Source organism: Dermacentor variabilis, chromosome 5 (genome assembly GCF_050947875.1).
Source record: "Dermacentor variabilis isolate Ectoservices chromosome 5, ASM5094787v1, whole genome shotgun sequence".
NCBI lineage: Eukaryota > Metazoa > Arthropoda > Arachnida > Ixodida > Ixodidae > Dermacentor > Dermacentor variabilis.
Window position 1 is genome coordinate 45,868,350 of NC_134572.1, and position 20,450 is coordinate 45,888,799.

The 20,450-nt window shown below is 49.0% G+C and overlaps 2 protein-coding genes across 3 annotated transcripts in view; one reads left to right on the forward strand and one right to left on the reverse strand.

Moving 5' to 3' along the window:
• LOC142582517 (methanethiol oxidase-like) overlaps nucleotides 1–20,450 on the forward strand; it is a 142,118-nt gene that overhangs the window by 53,432 nt on the left and 68,236 nt on the right. The window lies entirely within an intron of this gene.
• LOC142582516 (uncharacterized) lies at nucleotides 506–7,168 on the reverse strand. Its single transcript, XM_075692333.1, has 2 exons — nucleotides 6,725–7,168; nucleotides 506–4,138 (listed from the first exon to the last, which is right to left on the reverse strand). The coding sequence occupies exons 1-2, from the start codon at nucleotides 7,061–7,063 to the stop codon at nucleotides 2,489–2,491; spliced, it is 1,989 nt and encodes a 662-aa protein (XP_075548448.1). The 5' UTR covers nucleotides 7,064–7,168; the 3' UTR covers nucleotides 506–2,488.

The window sequence follows — 20,450 nt, forward strand, 5'->3', positions numbered from 1 at the left end:
CTTGTACATCGTCAACAAAAACGGAATAAGACATTGCGCGTGGAACGACTGGATGCAGGCTGTTCATTTTTACAATAAATAGTGTGCAACCAAGTACGCCCCCTTGCGGAACACGTTTCTTGGGTGAATTATTTAGATAAAGCATTACAAACTTTTACGCGAAAAGTGTGGTTAGACAGATGGCTTTCAATTGTGTTTAAGATGTTCCCACGAACGCCCATGGCGGAAAGATCGCGGAGGATCCCGAATCGCCACGTCGTGTCGTACGCTTTCTCTAGGTCTAGAAATACTGAAAGGAAAAACTGCTTATGAATGAATGCATCTCTAATGTTTGCCTCAGTGCGCACAAGGTGTCCTATTGTCGACCTTCCCTCACGGAAACCACATTGAAGGTGTTATATTTTGTCGTTACTTTTTAGAAAGCTGAATGAGCGTTTTTTCATAATAATCATTTTTATAATTTTAATAATGAATGAGCATTTTTTCAAAAATTTTGCACCGACAGCTTGCTAGCGCTATTGGCGTGCAGCTGCTGGGTCTTTCCCTTTTTTAAGAACGGGGATGACTATAGCTTCTTTCCAGGACGGTGGAATATACCCCGCCGCCCACATGCTATTGAAGAGAGATTGGATTGTGTCCAGTGTTTCAGGGTGTAGGTGCCGAATCATTTCGTATATGCATTGTTTGCTATGTTTGCTATGCACGCACAATGAGGCCACTGTAACCCATCGCCCTTATGTTCCCATGTATTATATCTGATATGAGAAATATGGAGCACGTGTTTCATTTCTATTGCGATAGAAATTATATGGACACTGCAAGCGAATTTTTGCCGTCGCTGTCGGCAAAGAAATGTTTCGTCTTTAGATTTATCGGTGTATATACAACAATCGTAAACAAGCTCTAAAAATGGGGCATTTTACTATAACATCGTATTGGTTTACAGTCGCGCCAATTATGTACAGCATTATGTAATACTGTTGTACACTCAAGAGCACAGTCTTGCGTAAAACCAGCCCAGTATTGCAATTCCCGTGCAAGACTTAATCGACCCGATGCAGTAAACGTGCAGTACTTCGGTAAGGTAAAAAATGGTTAAGCTGCACCGTGCCACTATGCCTTGCGAATGCTTTTTTCAATACGTGCTGCTACGTGAAGCATGTGAAAACAAACAAACAAAATTGACAAGCAAATGTGCTGTCACCCCGCACCTCTGATATAATAAATTGGTGTTCTGTGCTCGCTTGCAGACATCGCATGGCACGGTACTACTAGTTATGCACGAATAAAAATCCGAAAAGCCTAAAACAAAATCATTAAACGCTATTCGTACAAAATTTTGAGAACACTGCAGATCTTACGAGAGAGGCAGGACGGAAGGAGTAGTGGCATGTTTGTACGACCATACTGGAGCCGCCTCTGCATTCGCGACCAAAATAGAGAGCATCTTATACCGTAGGCAGGAAGGTACAAAAAAAATGAAAAAGAAAAGTAAATCAAATATACATAAGCATACAATTGTCAAGGGACATCCAGCCTCAACTGCCGAAAGTAGTAGTGAAGAACTTGACCGATCTTCTAATCTCGTACTGAACGTCTGCGCCGAGATGAGGGGTTATTGGCCTCATCCACAGTAAGGTACCTATCGTTCCCGGGCACTACCATTGCCTACATTTTTTTCCCGGTGGTTATGGTGCATTTTGCTAGTCGTACTCTTTGTGAAAGCACACTGCCTAAGTAGTAAATTGATGTCACCAGTTCAAAAGGCTTCAGAATAAAGAGCTGCAAGCGAGTTCTGCCTATGCACATGCGCACTTGAGACGGGATAGTGCTCTCGTTTACAAACACGATTTATCTGCACGTAAAGTTTCGTGCACTAAACTGTGCTTGAAAGAAGACTGACGGCGTGCCCCCGAGGAAACAAGATTTACTCGGAAAAGGAAATCTGTGGTAAGGTGTGCCGCGCAATTAGATAGGCTAATAAATCTCTGTGCTCTCCGCGCACTCAGTCGACCTTGTTCGCTCCCATTTGCTTTAAGCATATCCAGAGGTTATCGCGAATTTGGGCTGGTGACAACCGAAATAAAAAAAAAAATGTCAAGAAAATCTGTGCGCATTGCTGCTGGTTCGATACAGCTCTTCGCCAAAGAGTTTTGGTGACTTGCGGCAAGTTGGATATCTTATATAAATGTATAAAAAATGTAAGGACTCGTCATTGCGTAGGGTTTCAGATACCCTCCCATGTCATAGGAAAAGTGCAGGGAAAAATCAATAATCGGGATATCATTTGCCTCAAGCAATGACCTAAATTATAACTTCCTCGCCGTGGTCTAGCACTTCCTTTCAAGTCTTGTTTTTCCACCTGAACCATATGCTCAAACCGCAAACACTGAACTGGCATCGAAGCGTTCAAATGACGCGAGTATAGGGTACCTGCGAATGTCCATACAGCGCCGTGTCCTGTATTACGGGCTGAGATTACACGTCGTCACGCGGGCAGGATTGAGACCGACAGATCGTGCATGCACCCTGCCGCGGCATCTATCGGTAGTGGATGACACTGAAACGCTTTGCAGAAGTCCAGCACACGCCGCATGAAATGTGTGCTCCGGGCCCGCTCCTCGTAAAGCTCGTCGCTGACACTGTTGGGACACACGTACTGCCTGTAGAACAGCATGTAGAAGAGCTGGCTGGGCGACAGCTTCCAGAAGCCCCACATTTTGACCGGCCGGCTCCATCCTGCGCCCGCCACTGCACGCAGTGTCGACCGCAGCGACAGCAGCGGGTACTGGACATAGGTGGGGTCCTCGTGTTCCACGTGATCGCCGATGCAGTGAGCGTGTCGCTCGAGCTGTTCAGAAACCGCGTTGCTCCAACCGCGGTGCCTGAACAGGGCCTGCCATAGGATACTGGCAATCTGGACGCCCACAAGAGCCGCGTTGATATAGGTTTCTTGGAGAGCTTCGAACCTCATATTTGCGTACATGACGGGCGAGACTGCAATGAGGTCGCCCCGACGGTTCGCTTGCATGTCGTCTACCGTGTGCGGCAACCACATCCAGCCGACAACGTGGTCGAAGTCATGTAGGGTGATCTTTCGCCGGAACACTCCGATGGCGATGACGTTGGCGCAATAGTCTTCCGTCAGGTTCGGCAGGAAAATCTGGTACCAGTGCGACACCTGCGTGGGCAAGAGCAACCGCAGTCGCGAGATCAAGGCGCGCGCCTCCTTGGCGTCTTCAGGACTCGCGAATGCGTCGGCGGCGTCCGCGATGACCGCTCCGGAGATGGAGTCGTAGAGGGAGCGGAGTGCGTCGTCTTTTTCCTTGTTGGTGAGCTGCTGCTGGAACACCAGCTCCCACAGCTCGAAGAGACCACCGGTGGACAAGTCGCAGAAATCGGTCCATAGCGCGGTGCCTTTGCCCGGGACGCTGTCCAACAGGAAATCTCTTTCGAACAGGGCAACCGCGGTTTCGACAATGAGGTGTGTTGCTGAATGTGCGTGAAAGCGCGGTGACTCGAGTATGTCGAAGAGCGTCCGGATGGCACTCGCGTCGTTGACCGTGACGACCATGGTGTCGCTGCAGCGGCATGAGCAGACGTCGTCCACGTGAAGCCGCCACTTATCGAGCGATGCTCTCGGGAAGAGCTGGCCGAGCACGTCGAATCCACCGGTCAGCGGCTGCGTCTCATTGTTGTCCTGGTTCGCGTGAGACAGCAGTAGTTGGAACTCTGCAATATCTCTGCGCGTCAATTTAACTCCGAAGCGTTCGCTGAGGGACAGAAGCGAACGCTCGACGGAGGCACGCGTTTCTGCATCTTCGGCGTTCCAAAAGTCCCCCGCGATTTCGCTCCCTCGGTGAAGCTCCGCCACGCAGGCGCACCCATCGGCTTTAAGGTCGAGTAGCAGGGTAAAAGCGAGCGACACTCCGAACTTGATCTCTAATATACCGGCGATGTCGACTATTCGAAGCTCGGCTCCGCCGTCCCAGCTAGAGAACATGTCGGCGACAGCGTTGACGGCTCGCTCAGCGTTCGACGCTCCTTTCAAAAAAACCTTTAGGCAGCTGAGATAGTAGACACGTAGCACATCGCTTGCCGGCATTTGCAGAATACCTTGTAGAGTCGGATGCACGACCTGCAAGCAGAGAAAATGCAATCGCAGAGTCGCTGCGGATCGCAAGCGGGCTGGTATACACTCTAAGAAAAATCCCAGGGAAAGCAGGAGTAACTGGGCGCTTTCGTCCCTCAAGGGAGTGGCTGCATGAATGTGCGTGCCGTGTGCAAATTTCGGAGAGTATGTGTTTAGTCCCTGGTCGGAGAGAGAGCAACGGGAGGACGAACGACAACAGTTACTCCCCATACTCTCCGCTGTTTTCGTCCGTGTCGTGGAGTGATTCGGCAAAAACGGTATTGTCTATAAATTGTGAAGAGTTCGATAGTTCGTGCACTGTCTGTTGAACTACATGGAAAGCAGCATTGCATCTTCGTGAGAAAATTGCGTGAAATTTAAAAGCTGGAATGTGAAGAGCCATGCTCTTCGTGCGCGCGCCAGAAGTGAGCGATACACATTGAACACGCAAGTCATTGATAGACTGCCAGATTTTGCTGGTCAATATTACCTAAGTTCCTTCCGTTCCGAGGAGATTACGAACTTAACTGAAGCGATGTGTATCTCAAACGGGACACGCTAAGCGACAGAGAAATTGTCCTTCTCTGTCGTCTTGGCTGCCCCGTTTGAGCTCGCTACACGTATACGTCGCGTAGTGCCTCAGTTCAAATCACCCTAGGAATTCTCGGGCAGATTTCTTTTCGCACTCGCTTATGGTTGCCAGTAGACTCAACGTTAGACTCTCCCCGCACAGCATACACAAAATGCCGAGTTGCTTTTATACTGCCGCACCTGCGTTTCGATGCTTAACCTGTCTCAATATCCTGTTTCATCAACGGATCGGCCGTGGTTCAGGACATGCGAAAATAGGATGGCGTCGGTGGAGCTAATAAAACAATGTTCAATTGTCTGTGGCACATCACAAAGGCGACAGTTAACAGAAGAGACAAAGATACCTTTTTTCTATAGCCATGTTATGCCGGGATTTTCACTATGAAGTTTATAAAAGAATGTTTTGCAGCAAGGGGATAAATACATAGTAACTTTTCGTTCGTTCTCCGTCCTCGCTTCACCGTTGGAACTTGAAGCTTCTCGGACGATGATCGGCAGTTGTTGATCAAACGCAGACAGGAAGCGATGCAGATCAGATGTACAAGAAATATTTATACGTAAACTTTTCTATATACATGGCAGGTAAAACAAATGCATTACAAACTTGAACAACTGAGAAACAAAGTCTCACTCTTCGACTGTCTCAATGACTGTTAGAGCCCAGACTCGTTTTAACGTACATAGTACGGAGGCTCACTGATCTATCAGCAATCCTGGTTTCAGCCAAGTCTGAGGGACAGCATGTCGTCCCGATTTTTATAGCCCAAATATACAAAGAAAAAAAAGGCGGTAGGGCCGTTGGCCCGTCCCACAGGTTCAGTTGCCAATCAGGGTCAACCGTTTGTTAAGCCACAACCCACAGGGATGGGCTTACTCTTAAAAATAAACATATTGGAAAACAAAGCTCTTTTCCTTCTTCGCCAAAACTCCGTTGCCCTCTCATTTCTTCGTAGTTAGTGACGGGCTCAGCAAAACACGCCAGGCCCGAACAAGTTATCGCTAGACCGTTTCAAATCCCAACGGCGTCTAGGCCGCAAATGTCTCGGAAGCAGGGGCATCGATACCACGTAGTGCGGCCGTACTCAAAGTTTGTCCGCGTGGGAGACTGATGGCCCTCCTTGTCCTTCAAACTTATTGTCTACAAGACAAAGTTCTCCGAGTGCGTGTTTCCAAGACGCCGTCGTCCGAATGCACTCACAAGGCTGGCGATTGCGTTCCGGACGCGTAGAAGATTAGGTCCATGCTCACTGCATGCGGAACGGGGTCAGAGTTGCTAAGCCCTTCTTAACCTCGGCGGCGCCTCCAATTAGTCAGGCACTCGGGAGCCACACCCACAATACCTTGTACAGCGGTCCCTTTCAAGGCTGGTCTGTGTGGACTCGTGTGACCGTCGGCGGACTGCCAACACCGTGCGCACAATGCCGACTTCCCGGAATCGGCACTCGCCCACCTGGCACCTGCCGCGACGCGTCACCCAACACCGCGCGGTGCCTGTGACCCCACATAACACAGCAACTGTCGCCCGGCTGACACGGGGGCAAGTGAACCCCCTCTCTATGCACAAAGCACGTGGCCGATTCGTGACACTTAAGAACCCGAACAATCAGAGCGACCTTACATACATTTTGCGAACTCGCTTTAGTACATCATGGCCTGGCCATTTAATGTATAGTGATGAGTAAAATGGAGGCGGAAATAGCATGGACAGTAAATCTCTGACAGAGTACAAGCATTCAGTGGAAAACCGAACTGTCAGGAAACGAACCGCCAATTAAACTTCTGCATGAACCCCCCACAAGCATAAACGCGAAGAAAGATTTGAAGAAACAACTAAATCAGGTAACGCATTAACAAGTGCGACTTGCATGAATTACCGAATTATAGGATGATAAGTATCGCGAAAAAAGAAGAAACGAGACACTTTTTCGCGTCATTTAGATTCCAACGTTGCGCTGTATCTGCGTGCACCTATTTTTTTCTTTGGGTCTCACGCGGCGTTACCTGTGTGAGGAGCAGCTGGTGCTTGGCACCGTCGAGTGCGCCTCGGTGATAGCAGGTGTAGTCCAGGAAGTTGCTGCACGGGTCAACGGTGCGGTTGGCACGCAGGGACAACTCGAACACGAGCTGGCCGCAGCAGAAAGCCTCCGACGGCGGAGACGCGTCGCCCGCGCCGAGGTCGCGCGTGTGTCGCAGCGCCCACACGGTCACGCCAACCGCGGTGCCCAGCAGCGCCGATAAGCACACGTAGTCCAGGTAGACGGGGCCGAAAGACACCGTGCCGCAGCCGAGAGCGGGTTGCCGGTTGGTCTCCGCCGCCGGCTCGCGAACGGCGTCGGCCATTGTTCTGCCCCGCTCCAAGATTGGAACGCTCGGGCCAGGAATCGCGAGATGGGCTCGTGGTCACTTGCTCGTCTTGATGATGTGGTTGTTGTATTGTTGTTCTTGTTGATGATGATGATCCCAGACAGCGGCACGCATTTACTACCAGGGCGTCGCTGCCTACCGCAGCGCCATGAGCAGGCGCGCGCTTGGAGCCGCCCGAGGGGGAGGAAGAAGATGGAATAAACGCAGAGGATGAGTAGTGTCTTCATTTCTGTTGTACTGAATAATATGCACGATATAACATAATTGGCGACGAGGATTTAACAACCCATGTGCTACCGGCTTCCCCTTCATCTGTGCCGTCGTTTGCTGCATATCATCCTCTACGATGAGTATTTCGGGGCTACATCCGCCACCCCCGTTCCTGTCCTCACCTGGAGACCCAGTCATCCCATGGGAGCAATGGATTCAAGCGTTCAAGAACTACATGGTGGCGTCGGGCGCCTCCGACCTACCTGCCTTGCGTCGGAAGGCGATTCTGCTCAACTGCCTGGGCTTGGAAGGGCAACGCATCTTCCAGACCCTCACGTCAGAGGACGATCCGCGCTTTTTGGCTTCGAGCGCCACCGGAGGGACGTTGACGACTCCTGCCCCAGATGAGTTTGCCTGCGCTGTTGCGACACTTGAAAGTCACTACAAGAGCTCTGTCAATGTCACCGCAGCGCGTCACCGTTTCCGTCGGCGTGCACAAGCCCCAGGTGAGACTGCGCTCGATTACGTCACTGCGCTACGAGGTCTCGTAGGAGCTTGCAACTTCGGTGACTTGGCGGACGACATGATGCGCGACCAGCTTATAGAAAAAACTAATTGCGAATACTTGCGTGAACGTCTTTTACTGGAAGAGTCTCTTACGCTTTCTCGGGCCCTTACCATTGCGAGACAGCATGATAAGGCGACTAGAGAAGCGAGAGAACTTGCACGACATGAAGCACAAGTGCATCACGTTGAAAACACAAACACGTCAAATATGCGAGAAAAGCACTGTGGCACGTGCACGTGCTATAAGACGCCAACTGAAAGTCGTCGAGCTCTGAAAGAGCAAGAATGTTATCGTTGTGGCTATTTGGGCCATCTGGCGAATAGCCCTCACTGCAAAGCTAAGACACATAAGTGCCGCAGATGTGGAAAGACTGGCCATCTGGAAAAGTTGTGCAAGTCTTCCGGAAAGTCTGACAAGAAAATTCAGCATGTCACAGAAGGCGACGCAGATACAGCTGACACGGACGATCACATAAGTGTTTGTCACATCTGGAGCCGTAAGAAGGGCATTTATGCAGTGTTGGAAATTGCAGGAATTTCCGTATCGTTCCTGATTGACACTGGATCATCGGTTTCAATCCTAGCCGAAGAACTTTACCGACGTCATTTCGATACTGTATTTCCTCTGACATCAACCTCCGTCCAGCTGCTCGATTATTCTAAGTCGGCCATTCCTATAAAAGGATGTTTCATTGCTCCAGTTTCATTTCATGGCCGATGCGCTTCTGTCCTTCTGTACGTTGTGTCGGGAGGAACAACAATTCTTGGTTTAGATGGCATCGCGGCTCTGGATATGAAGATTCAAGGGTCACCTCTCAGGTGTCTGCTAATGACGCAAGAAACTCCTGTGCTCCCTCCTGAATTACGTTCCGAGTTCGAGCACTTGTTTGAAAAGCAGCTAGGAACTGTCAAAGGTTTCACTCACAAGGTCAGAGTTCGCGCATCTGTGCAACCAGTGGCCAGCAAACTGAGACGACTACCACTCGTCATTCGTGAGCAAGTCTCGGCAGAACTACAAAAATTAGAAGCTCAGGACATCATTGAGCGCGTCGATTCTTCAGAGTGGGTCTCGCCAATTGTCGTGGCCAGAAAAAAAGATGGCTCGATTCGCATGTGCGTAGACCTACGAGAGCCAAACAAAGCTATAGTAGTGGACAGTTTTCCCCTGCCACAAACTGAGGAACTTTTGAACAGCTTGGCTGGTGCACAGCGATTCTCCAAGCTAGATTTAGCTTCTGCATACCACCAGTTACCACTAAGTCCAGAGAGTCGTGATCTCACGACGTTTATAACGCACGACGGACTATTTCGCTTTAAGAGGGTGTGCTTCGGACTGGCATCGGCACCGTCAGCGTTTCAGAAGATGATGCACATGATTCTCCAAGGATGCAAATGCGTCTTGTTCTACATTGACGACATAATCGTGTACGGACGCTCCAGAGAGGATCACTTGGTCAATTTGCGCACTGTTTTGAAACGGCTCTCTGACGCTGGTCTCAGGCTCAACTATAAATGTGTTTTTGACGTCACTGAGTTGACTTTCCTGGGCCATGTTGTCAGCGCAAAAGGGTTATTCCCACTGATGTCATCTATCGAGGCGATAACCAAGGCACCATCACCTACAAATATTAATGAACTTCGCTCGCTGCTGGGCCTCGCAGGCTTCTACTCCAAGTTCATCCCGCATTTTTCTGATGTTGTGGAGCCAATGCGTGTTTTGCTTCGAGGAAACGCGCCTTTCGCTTGGACTGCGGCAGCCCAAACCGGCTTGGAGCAGCTGAAAACGTTGATAACATCTTGCGAAGTACTTCACCTTTTTGATCCTGAGTTACCCGTGTACGTTACAACTGATGCCTCGGGATACGGATTAGGTGCTGTACTGCAGCAGGATAACGGAACATCACTGCAAACTGTCGCGTTCGCCTCACGCACTCTTCAACCGCATGAACGGAAGTACTCCGTCGGTGAACGTGAGGCCCTTGCCTGCGTCTGGGCTTGCGAGCACTGGCACGTTTACCTGTGGGGCCGACCTTTCACCTTGCGGACAGACCACGCTGCTTTGGTTACGCTCCTCTCAACGAAAGGCACAGGTCACCGTCCGTTAAGGATTGCGCGCTGGTCATCACGGTTGCTGTGCTACAACTACACCATGGAATACAGGAAGGGTAGCGAAAATGTCGTGGCTGACGCACTCTCCCGGCTGCCCGTACAGAGTTTCATCCAGGATGCACCCGAAGAAGAATTTATATGTCTCTTGTCCCCAGTAGTTACCATGCAAGAGCTTCAAGAAGCAAGTGCCGCCGATCAGGCTATCTCTCAAGTTAAGCAGTTTCACACTACTTCTTGGCCTGACAAGAAATCCTTGTCAAAAGAGCTGCTACCTTACTTTCACGTGCGATCTGAACTCTCTGTTGTTAGCGACATTCTTTGCCGGGGTGACAGGATTGTCGTGCCTTCCGCTTTGACCCGCCGTCTTATGGATCTGGCTCATGAGTCACACCCAGGAATTAGTCGTACCAAAGCTCGTCTTAGGGAGTCATATTGGTGGCCGTGCATGGATAATCACATTGAAGAACTTGTACGCACATGTGTAGCCTGCCAGTCATGTGACAAATCAGCGCGTACATCTGCAGCACCAATGCAACCCGTGACTTTTCCCGAGAAAGCCTGGGACAAAGTTGCTATCGACATTGTGGGACCTTTCACGCAAGCTCCAGCTGACTGTCGATTTGCCATTACGCTTATTGATTATCACAGCAAGTGGCCAGAGGTGACTTTCGTACGCGATGCGACCACGTCTACAGTGACCAAATTCCTACTTGAACTTTTCGCAAGAGAAGGATATCCACGTGGTGTCGTATCCGACCATGGACCGCAATTTTCTTCAGCGAGTTTTGAAGATTTTCTGACAGAGCGCGGAATCGCCCATTACTACTCTTCTGTGTATTACCCGCAAGCTAACGGCTTAGTGGAAAGATTTAACAGGGTATTAAAGTCCTATATTCAATTAGCCCTGTTAGGACGTCGTGAGATAAGAACAGCGATGTTCGATTACCTACAAACATATCGCTGTACGCCTCATGCGACTACTGGTGTTGCACCCGCTATTCTTCTTCATGGACGCCAACCTCGCACCAGACTTGACATTGTGGGATTTCCTGCCAAATGTTTCACCGATGACCCTTCAAAAGCACTACAGCAGTTGAGAGAGCGCATCAAGAACAAGCAACTGACGTCGAAGCGCTACACCGATCAAAAACGCGGTGCCAAGGAACCCAACTTCGCCGTGGGTGACTACGTGCGGGTTAAATTGCCTGCAGTTCATGGGAAGTTATCTTCACAGTTTTCTGCGCCCAAGAAAATTATTGGAAAGCGCGGACCCGCCTCTTACCTATTGGAGGATGGGCGGGTGTGCAATGCTTCCAAATTAGCGGCCGTTCACCCTGAAGCTATCAGCAGAATGAAATTAGGTACAACTGCTGTCATGACCTGGTCACCGGCATCCGATCACTCAACTAGTGCGGCTGTAAGCAATTCATCACAACCTGGCACATCAAGCGCAGATGAGGCACCCCTGATTCCTGAACCACCTGCTGCAGGGCGCACGCAAAAAGCTTCAGGTAATTTGCCAAGTTGCGAAGAGCGCGTGAGGAGAAGCGCCCGCAACAAGAAGACACCAAAGAAGCTGCATGATTACATCAGGAAGTAACGGACAATTTTTTTTTTCCTTTCACGAGGGGATATGTTATATAAGGCGTCGCTGCCTACCGCAGCGCCATGAGCAGGCGCGCGCTTGGAGCCGCCCGAGGGGGAGGAAGAAGATGGAATAAACGCAGAGGATGAGTAGTGTCTTCATTTCTGTCGTACTGAATAATATGCACGATATAACAGATGATGTGGTTGTTGTATTGTTGTTCTTGTTGATGATGATGATCCCAGACAGCGGCACGCATTTACTACCAGGGATTGGCCAAGAAGCAGGTGGTAGAGAAGCAAGACGCAGGGTAATAGTAAGAGTAATAATAAAGCTATTAAAGCTAGAAATGATTGATAATATGATTATGTATTTAATGTTGACTTAAGAATATAGGACTATGAAGAAGAACGTGTTGAGAAAGAAAAAAAAAGCTACTTTAACGATATGCAGTGCAGAGAAGTCGGCCTGAGGTACATTGTTCTAGCCACCTACTCTGCGCGTGCGAAAGGGGACGGGGAAGTCCGTGTTGTTTAACAGTCAGTCTACTATAAGGAAAGAGAGAAACGATTCAAAGCTGGAAAGGGACGAGGTAAAGAAAAGAAAGAGTAACCAGGGCTACATGATAAACGAAATAGAACTTAGATTTGCATTAGAGTTAAAAAAAAGAAAGCAAAAGTAAAATTTGTGTTTGAGTCTTCTTTTGTTCAAAATGAAATGGCACCTGGCTGGGCGTGCTAAGCTGTGCCCACGACGGTGATGATGATGATGACTTCAAGGATTGTGTCGCAAATCAGCTAGATCGCTCCCAGAAAAGCAAGGTCACCCATTTATTTCGTCGCCTCTTAACGGTTTTAATTAACATACGGTTAACTGCATATGTAACAAGGAGTTTCGAATATCAACATTTGTGAATACGAATCAAATAAGGATCGAATACGAATACTCTGATTTGAATATCGAATCGAATATCGAATAATCATACGCACATGCATATATAAGTAAGTTGTGTTAATTTGTTAGGTTCGAACATTGCAATTACCATTCTCAACGTTAAAAAACTGCACTAGTACGCTGTTATATTAAAACATTGTGTATTTTCCTCATGTTAACTTAGGATACTTAGTAATTCCCACTAGCTGTCCTCGCCAGCCTGTTCTTTATTATACCGCATCAAATGCCCGTTAACTCGGAGGTGCTTGACCCTGAGCAAGACGTCAGTCGCCACCACTTGCTATCAAGCAATAAGCTCAGAGTTGACAGCGACACTGAAAAAAAAGAAAGAAAAAAGAAAGAAAAAAAGAAAGAAAGAAGTGCACCCTTGGTGTCCGCAAACCCGTGCCCCTTGCTACTGGGAAATCTGCTTTTCCGCAAAGTTACCCCTTCAATGGCGAAGTGGGCTTTACAGGCGAAATTTCGCTAACAGCAAGAATTATCGCAAAATTCAGCATGAGATGGCCCAAATATCCTTAGAATAGATAGAAACAAATCCTATGAACCGTGGCTGCTCCCGCACAGCCACCATTATATTTGATTTGATTCGGATATTCGTATACAACCGGATATTCGCACATTTTCGAAGATATATTTTCGAATAGAATACGAATATTAAAAACATAATATTCGAACTTTACGAATATTCGCACACCATGAATAAGTAAGTATTGTTGAAAGAAATTAACTAGCCTGGGAGTCAGACGAAGTGGCCAAACCAGTTAAGAAAAGGGAAAAAAGAAAGATTAAGGCGATGGATGGATGGATGGATGGCTGGATGGATGGATGGATGAATGAATGGAATTGGACAGGACAAAACGGGACCGGATGGACGGACAGATAGATGGATTACAACTCCGCGCGCGTTGAAAGTGATGGCTGATCACCTAACGGGACAAATATGATTTTGCACACCATTCACGGTGTGTAAATAATAATTATGAACGTTCACAAATGATAAATGTTTGCACATCGTCCACAGTCGCGCGCGTTAAAAGCTAATAACGGAATCTCGCGTAGGCAAGTGTCTCCCAGGATACTTAAAAAAACCTTGAAGGAGATCTAATGTAGCCATGTTTATAAGCACTATGCTGGAATGTTTCCCTGAACTGCATTTGCAAGTCTGCGCGGTAACTTTTTTTATTTTTATGAAACTTGTTTTATTTGGCGCGAAAGTTACGCAACATGAACACGAAGGACGTTGCACTGCTTCCAGCCGTGGGTTTATTGAAACACCAAGTGCGACTTTTATACATACGCATTTCACAACCATCATTTGCACGTCCAACTAAACATTACCGCACAGAAAGAGTTAATCTCCTCATCCTGGAGGAGATTCGTTTCGGTTCGTTTCTTGTACTCGGTGTATAGTATCCCGACTTTCTTAGGAAAGTAAGTTTTCTCCCGCTTGCTCATCATGGAGCAAATTCTTGGCCACTCACAAGCGCCTGAAAAAAAAAAAAACTAACATTATTCGTGATGCCTGCGACCTATAGGTGGCGCGCGCGGTAAACCAAGATGGCTGTCCAGAGGAGGATCGCGGGCGAAGCGGAGATACTGTGGCTAGAAGTAGAGGTGGCGCCCACTCCCGCATTTTCGCGGCAGAAGCGCGCTCCTTCGATTCATGCCGCTGCCACAGTGGCCGTGGTGGCGCTGCGGTGAGCGTTGCAATGTCTCTCCTGGCCCCTCCGCCTCTTTCCCTCGTATTCTGGGCATGAGTACGCGTGACTGTCGTCTTCTCGGTTCGACGTTGCGCGCATGTAATTTTTGCGGTGTTTCCTTTGCGGTGAAAGATTGCTCGTTAGCATGTAGGATTTACTTCCGCGCCCTGTTTCAGCCAAATGAATAATCGCGTAAAGAAAGCGAAGCAAACGCAGTGCTTTGTACCAAACTGCACGTCCGGTTACGTATCGTCAAGGAAGATGGCAAACGTGTCACTTTGTTTTCTGTGCCACAGGATGCCGAACGTTTTGAAACGTGGCGACGGGCTGTCCGCCGGACTGAAAAAGTTCTCGACGAGAAATCAGCCCCCTGTGAGCTTCACTTCCACGAACAATACATTGTGCGGCACTTCCCGCACGTGGTCAACGGCGAAACAGTCGATTCCCCGTGATCAGCCCGTGCTTACACGCTATACAGTGGCAAAAATTTACGCAAATGCTCCATCGTACCTCTCCAAGAAAGCAGCCCTCACCACTGCTGTTGACAGGGGAGGACTTTTATATCCGTCAGATCAGCTGAATGCACTGGTGAGATCACTGGAAGACACTCACCCACTGCGTCAGTGTGAAGCAAGTAAGAAGCGACAGCTTTATGGATCTGGTATCTTTTCTCCAGCTTACCAAGTTGAACCTCGTTGGCTTCCCTGAACACAGAAAAGCACTTACGAATAGAATCATAAAGTTCTATGTCCTCACAAGGCTTCATTTCTGCGTCGAGTCTCAGAACCTGACACGGGACGAAACGCGGGAGCGAATGACGATGCTGAAACTATCTCGAGTGCTCTGAATTGTGCCTTGAGAACCTTCCTACAAACCTATTTAATATCAATGACTTTTAGTTTCAGTTATGTGCAATTTCTTCGTGATTTGTGTTGCGAAGAAGTCATCTATTTCGTGAGTAAATCTCGTTTTGGCAACCTGGATTTGGTTGCTGAGGTTCGTGACGGTTTCTGCTGTGCTCCTTCATTAGTTGGAGTTGGCCGTCGTGAGCTCGAACATCGTATGAGAATCACGAGCGTCTCCCTATCGAGTGCGGTGCGATAATCAATCGCTCTAAGAGCTGAAACTGCATGTAGAACTTTATTCACTATAGGCCTTTAAGTCCTCACTTGCAATTTTAACTTACCGGCGCGTTTGCCGCGCCGATAAGGACTGAGCCCGGTTGGCTACCCTACACTGGGGAAAGGGAAAAGGCGAGGAAAGAATCAAAGAAGAAGAGAAAGGCCACTGGGCGTTGTATCGGGCATGCGCTGTCTGCGCTACCTTATCAGGACAGCACTGATATTACGCGTGCGTTTGACTATTTAAGAGCGTGCCAATAAGCCCTTGGCGGCTTCTTGTTCCTGCCATCGTGTAGTTGCCTCGATCTTTACCAGACACACGTCGCGCACGTTACAGGCGTCAGAGAGTTTCTTCGAACAGCGGTGCCTACTATTTTCCGCATCTACAGTGACCCATGTCGGCGTGAAAAGGTTCGTTGAAGAGCCTTACATACGTACACATTGCCACATACTCAGTGATCCAAGTTGGTCCGTCCGACGATTGTCCTCGATTCCTGTTCCCTCAGCGCAGCAGCCCGATGCGCTATTCGTTCGACGATTGACTACCCAGTCACCCAACTAGGCGGAAAAACAATTGGAGACATAAATAGGTATAAAGTTACTCTCCGGAAAGTGAGAGAAGCATCCTGAGAATGCTTACACATTAAGAAGAAGAAAAAAGAGATAGATAAAAAAAATTCCGAGCACTTCCTCTATGTGAAGATCGAAGACCAGCGGAGCTGTTTAGCGCACGAAACAGAAGTGACCTAGAATATTGAACAAAGGTACGAAGGTATTTATTGTCCTAATCATTGGTCATCGTAGCGATATAGGTACGCACACATATTCGCGTATCAGCTTTGATATTAAATGACTCCGTTACGTAAGACAATGAATGCCTCGTGCCCCCGTAAGCGCGACCTGCACATTACGATGACAAAATAGAAGTGAAATTCTACGCTGGAATGATGAGCGTCAACGGAAGCCAGCTGTGGGAGACGACGACGGCGACTACGAATGCGCGAGCAGTGGGACTAGCTCGTGTGCATGGTGGGCGTCAAGAATGTTTTGTCTTTTTTGAAGAAGACGGTGCAAAAGCTTTTTTTTTTTCAAAAACATCTGTTCTTACCCTTGTGCCTGGAACCTTCTTGTGTCCCACGTGTGACAAAGATAGTTCAAGGGCGTGCTACAGGTCCCCGAGCCCACACGGATATGTGCCATTGATCTTGGACCCTTTCTGCAATATCACCATGATCTGCCAACATGATTTTTTGTCAACATCTCGGACACGTTTTTTTTCCAGATCATAGCCATAGACAGCTTCGCTATCCGAATAAAATAGGGAATCCAGAATTGCTAGCATCTGAACGTGCTTATCAAGGCCGACTTCGCGCAAATGCGGGCAAAAGGCTTTTAATACGAAGCCCTATGCAGTTTTGCAGTGAGCACAAGCGTAAGGTAAAATGTTTTTCGCGGTTCTAAGGCGCGTGACATGTTCTCCGGTCTCATTATTTTAATTTAACCCATTAAGTTCGCGGTAGTGCTCGCTTCGTAGCGCCACAGCACTTTCGCGTAATATTCGAGCTTGGCATCTTTTGCTAGATGTTGCGCCTCACGCAGACAACAGCATAGCAGCGTCTGTTCATTCATTTTGGTATCGACAAGAGGCGAAACTTCCGAGGGCGAAGCCGACGCCATGTGCACTTCTTGAAAAGATGGCGGTGAATGTTGAGAGAGCCTGCTGTTGCCGTGCAGTAGGGAGTTCAGCGCAAGAGAAATTGAAGCCTGCCGATTTACTGCGACACAAAGGTATGTTTCCGGTCAATAGTTCTAGATGAAGACTTCTCAGGGATACTGGTCGCACATTTGGCAGTAAGCCGGAGTGGAGAACGCGTTCTAGAATGCGTTCATCATGTAATATAATCATATAATAGCGTATGCTCGTTCGATATGCTCCAGAGAAGAATTGAAAAGGGATTAAAACTACAACGCTTGTACACGTGTACGTTTTGCAGTGGTTGGCTCGGATTTATTCTGATAAGGTCTAGTCCGTCAAATGAGCTTTCGCAGCATTTGGAGAACCTTGACAGCGTTCGCTAATCATGACGCGTACGCTATGCGAGACTGCGAGTGCTTCAGGGAGAACGTCTCGCAGGAAAGGATGCCATGATGTTTCGGAAGTATATTTGGTAGTGTTTTTCTGAAAACGTTGCCAGAGCAGAGCTGAAAAGGCAAGATGACGCGATAACTTCAATGGAGTGCGGAATATTCTATTGTGTGTGAAGTCAGTATAGTAGCCCGTACTAACTGACAAACTGCGCATGTGTATGCTGGACGAAGGCGACCAATCCCGCCATCAGACGGCGACAGGCGCGACCCTCAGATCGTGTATGCAATTCGCCGCCCGAGCCAGCGTCTGGCATTGAAACGCTGAGCAAAAGTCGGGGAAGTGCCGCATAAAGTTTGTGCTGCGGGACCGCTGCTTCAGCTGCTCCTGCCTGTGGCACACGTATCGCACCTAGAATAGCATGTAGAAGAATTGGTTGGGCGAAATATACCACAAGCTCCACATTGTGACCGCCCTGTGCCACCCGGCGCTCGCCACTGCGCGCACTGTCGAGGGCAGCGACAGCGCCGGGTAGGGCAGCTCGGTGGGATTCTCGTGGAAAAGTGGACCCAGTGTACAGTCAATGTGACCGCTAAGCACTTCCAGAACCGCTTTTCTCCAGCCTGGGTGCTCGAACATGGCCTCCCAGAGAGTAGAGGCCAGCTGGACACCCACTAGCGCCGCAGTGATGTATGTCTCATGGTGGGCTTCGGCCCTGATATCTGCGTACAGGATGGGCGATACCACGATGGAGTCCTCCAGGAGGAAGGCGTACGCATCCAAGCCCCTTAAACGCGTCCAACTCAGATCACCGAGACCGCGGGCGTCGGCGTGCAGCAGCGTCTTGCGCTGAAAAGCTCGGACGGCGATGACGTTGGTGCAATAGTCTTCCGTCAGGTTCGGCAGGAAAATCTGGTACCAGTGCGACAGCTGCGTGGGTAAGAGCAACCGCAGTCGCGAGATCAAGGCATGCGCCTCCTTGGCGTCTTCGGGACTCGCGAATATGTCGGTGGCATCCGCGATGACTGTCGCGGAGATGGAGTCGTAGAGGGAGCGGAGTGTGTCGTCTCTCTCTTGGTTCGTGAACTGGTGCACTGATACCAGGTCCCACAATTCGAAGAGGTGACTGGTGTCGGTGTCACAGAACTCGGTCCATAGCGCGGTGCCTTTTTCCGCTGTGCTGTCTAACAGGAACCCTTTTTCGAAAAGGGCAGCCGTGGTTCCGGCGATGAGGAAGGCTACTGATGTCGCATGGAAATGTGGCGAGTCGAGTATGGCGAAGACCGTCCGGATGACACTGGCGTGATTTACCGTGACCATCCTGGTGCCGCTGCAGCGGTACGAGCAGACGTCGTTCATATGAAGCCGCCACTCATCGAGTGAAACTCTCGGGAATAGCTCGCCGAGCACGTCAAACCCGCTTTGTAACGGTTGTGTTTTATCAGTCACCAGGCTCGCGTGGTACAGCCTGAGTTGTAAATATGAGAAGCTTTTGTGCGTAACGTTAACTCCAAGGCGATGGCTGACGACCGATCTCGAGTGGTCGATGAGGGTGCGAGTCGTTTTCCTCCGGATTCTTGCAAAATTTCCATATTCAGGCGATTGGTAGACTACCGCGTTGAAGGGCCTTTTGTTAGTCTTAAGGCTCACTTTTAGGCGGAAAGTGAGCGATATTCCGTACTTGATCTCCTGTATACCGGTGGTGTTGAATATTGAAAGATCGATTGTGCCACTCCGCCTGGAGAACATGTCGGCGACATCGTTGACGGCTACCTTTGTGGGTGACAGTCCTTTTACGAGAACAAAGAAGCAGCTGAGGTAGTAAGCGTGTAGGACGTCGCTTGCAGGCGTTCGTAAGATTGCCTGCAGTGTCGGATACAAGACCTGCAAGCAGAGCGAATGCTTTCGCTGAGTCACTGCGGAACAATCTTAAGCAAATGCTTGTTGAAGCGTTTGTCAAATGTCATTGGAGTTGCTCTCTTATTAAGAAATTTGTACAATCTGAGTTGCAACACAAGCAGAATTCGGAACTGTACCCTTATAGGGCGCATTTCACTACCAATAAAACTATGAATGCTTTCCAGCATTCTTAAGCAGCTGAAATGAAAGCAGCAAAAGTACTCCTTTCGGGATAATGATACACATGCTAAAGACCCTTCCGTGGAGCCACAACGTATTGGCACTGCCTTTGCTCCAGGCGACAGCAATTTGTTATTGCCAAATATTATCGCATAGCAACAAAGTCGTAGCGCATCCATCAACACCCTGAGAGCAGCCAAGTGTTAGACACACGTAAAGGGTATCTCAGACACGTGAATATGCGTCCGAAATATGCGGTGTGAATGTATTTTATAAAGACGTCATATTTTATATTTCTCCGCCAAACATCGGTCGTGCACACAGGAAAGGCACATTTATTAGGGTGCAGTTATTCTGCCGGCAGCCAAGGAGGTCTGGGCAGGGACCGACCAGCTTGTTTCTAAGTGCCCCTAGGTCTATCCGACCTGCTTTTTACCTAGTGTGGTTTGATCCTATTAGATCATTTGGCGTGTGAAAATTAAAAAAATACCGGCAGACGGAAACCTCTGGAGAGCACCTGATTATACAGTAAAGCGTGTGGCGCAGCACCTGCACAGGGGCTGCGGGAAACCAGCGCTTGAACCGCAGCCAGGGTGTTCCGATGGTTCGGGCCACCGAGCCCGGAGCGTGCCGCGGTGTGTACGCATACAAGATCGGCGTACACCGTCGGCGCGCGGAGGCCTCGACGAATCCCCAACGCACGGAGTAGTTTGGATTCTTGCTTTGGTGCCTGAGGCGCTGCCAAAGTATACTAAATAATTCCACGCTGTTTGCATTTACTTGTGCCGATTTTCACGACCCTCACGGCCTCAGTGGTAAGAAACTACGCGCGCATGCCGAGAGAATTTCTGTGAACGGCCGGCAACATTTTCTTGCGTTAGAAATTATATGGACGCTCCAGGCGCATTTCTGCCATCGCCGTCAAGTTCCGCAGAAAGTCCAAGGGCGATAA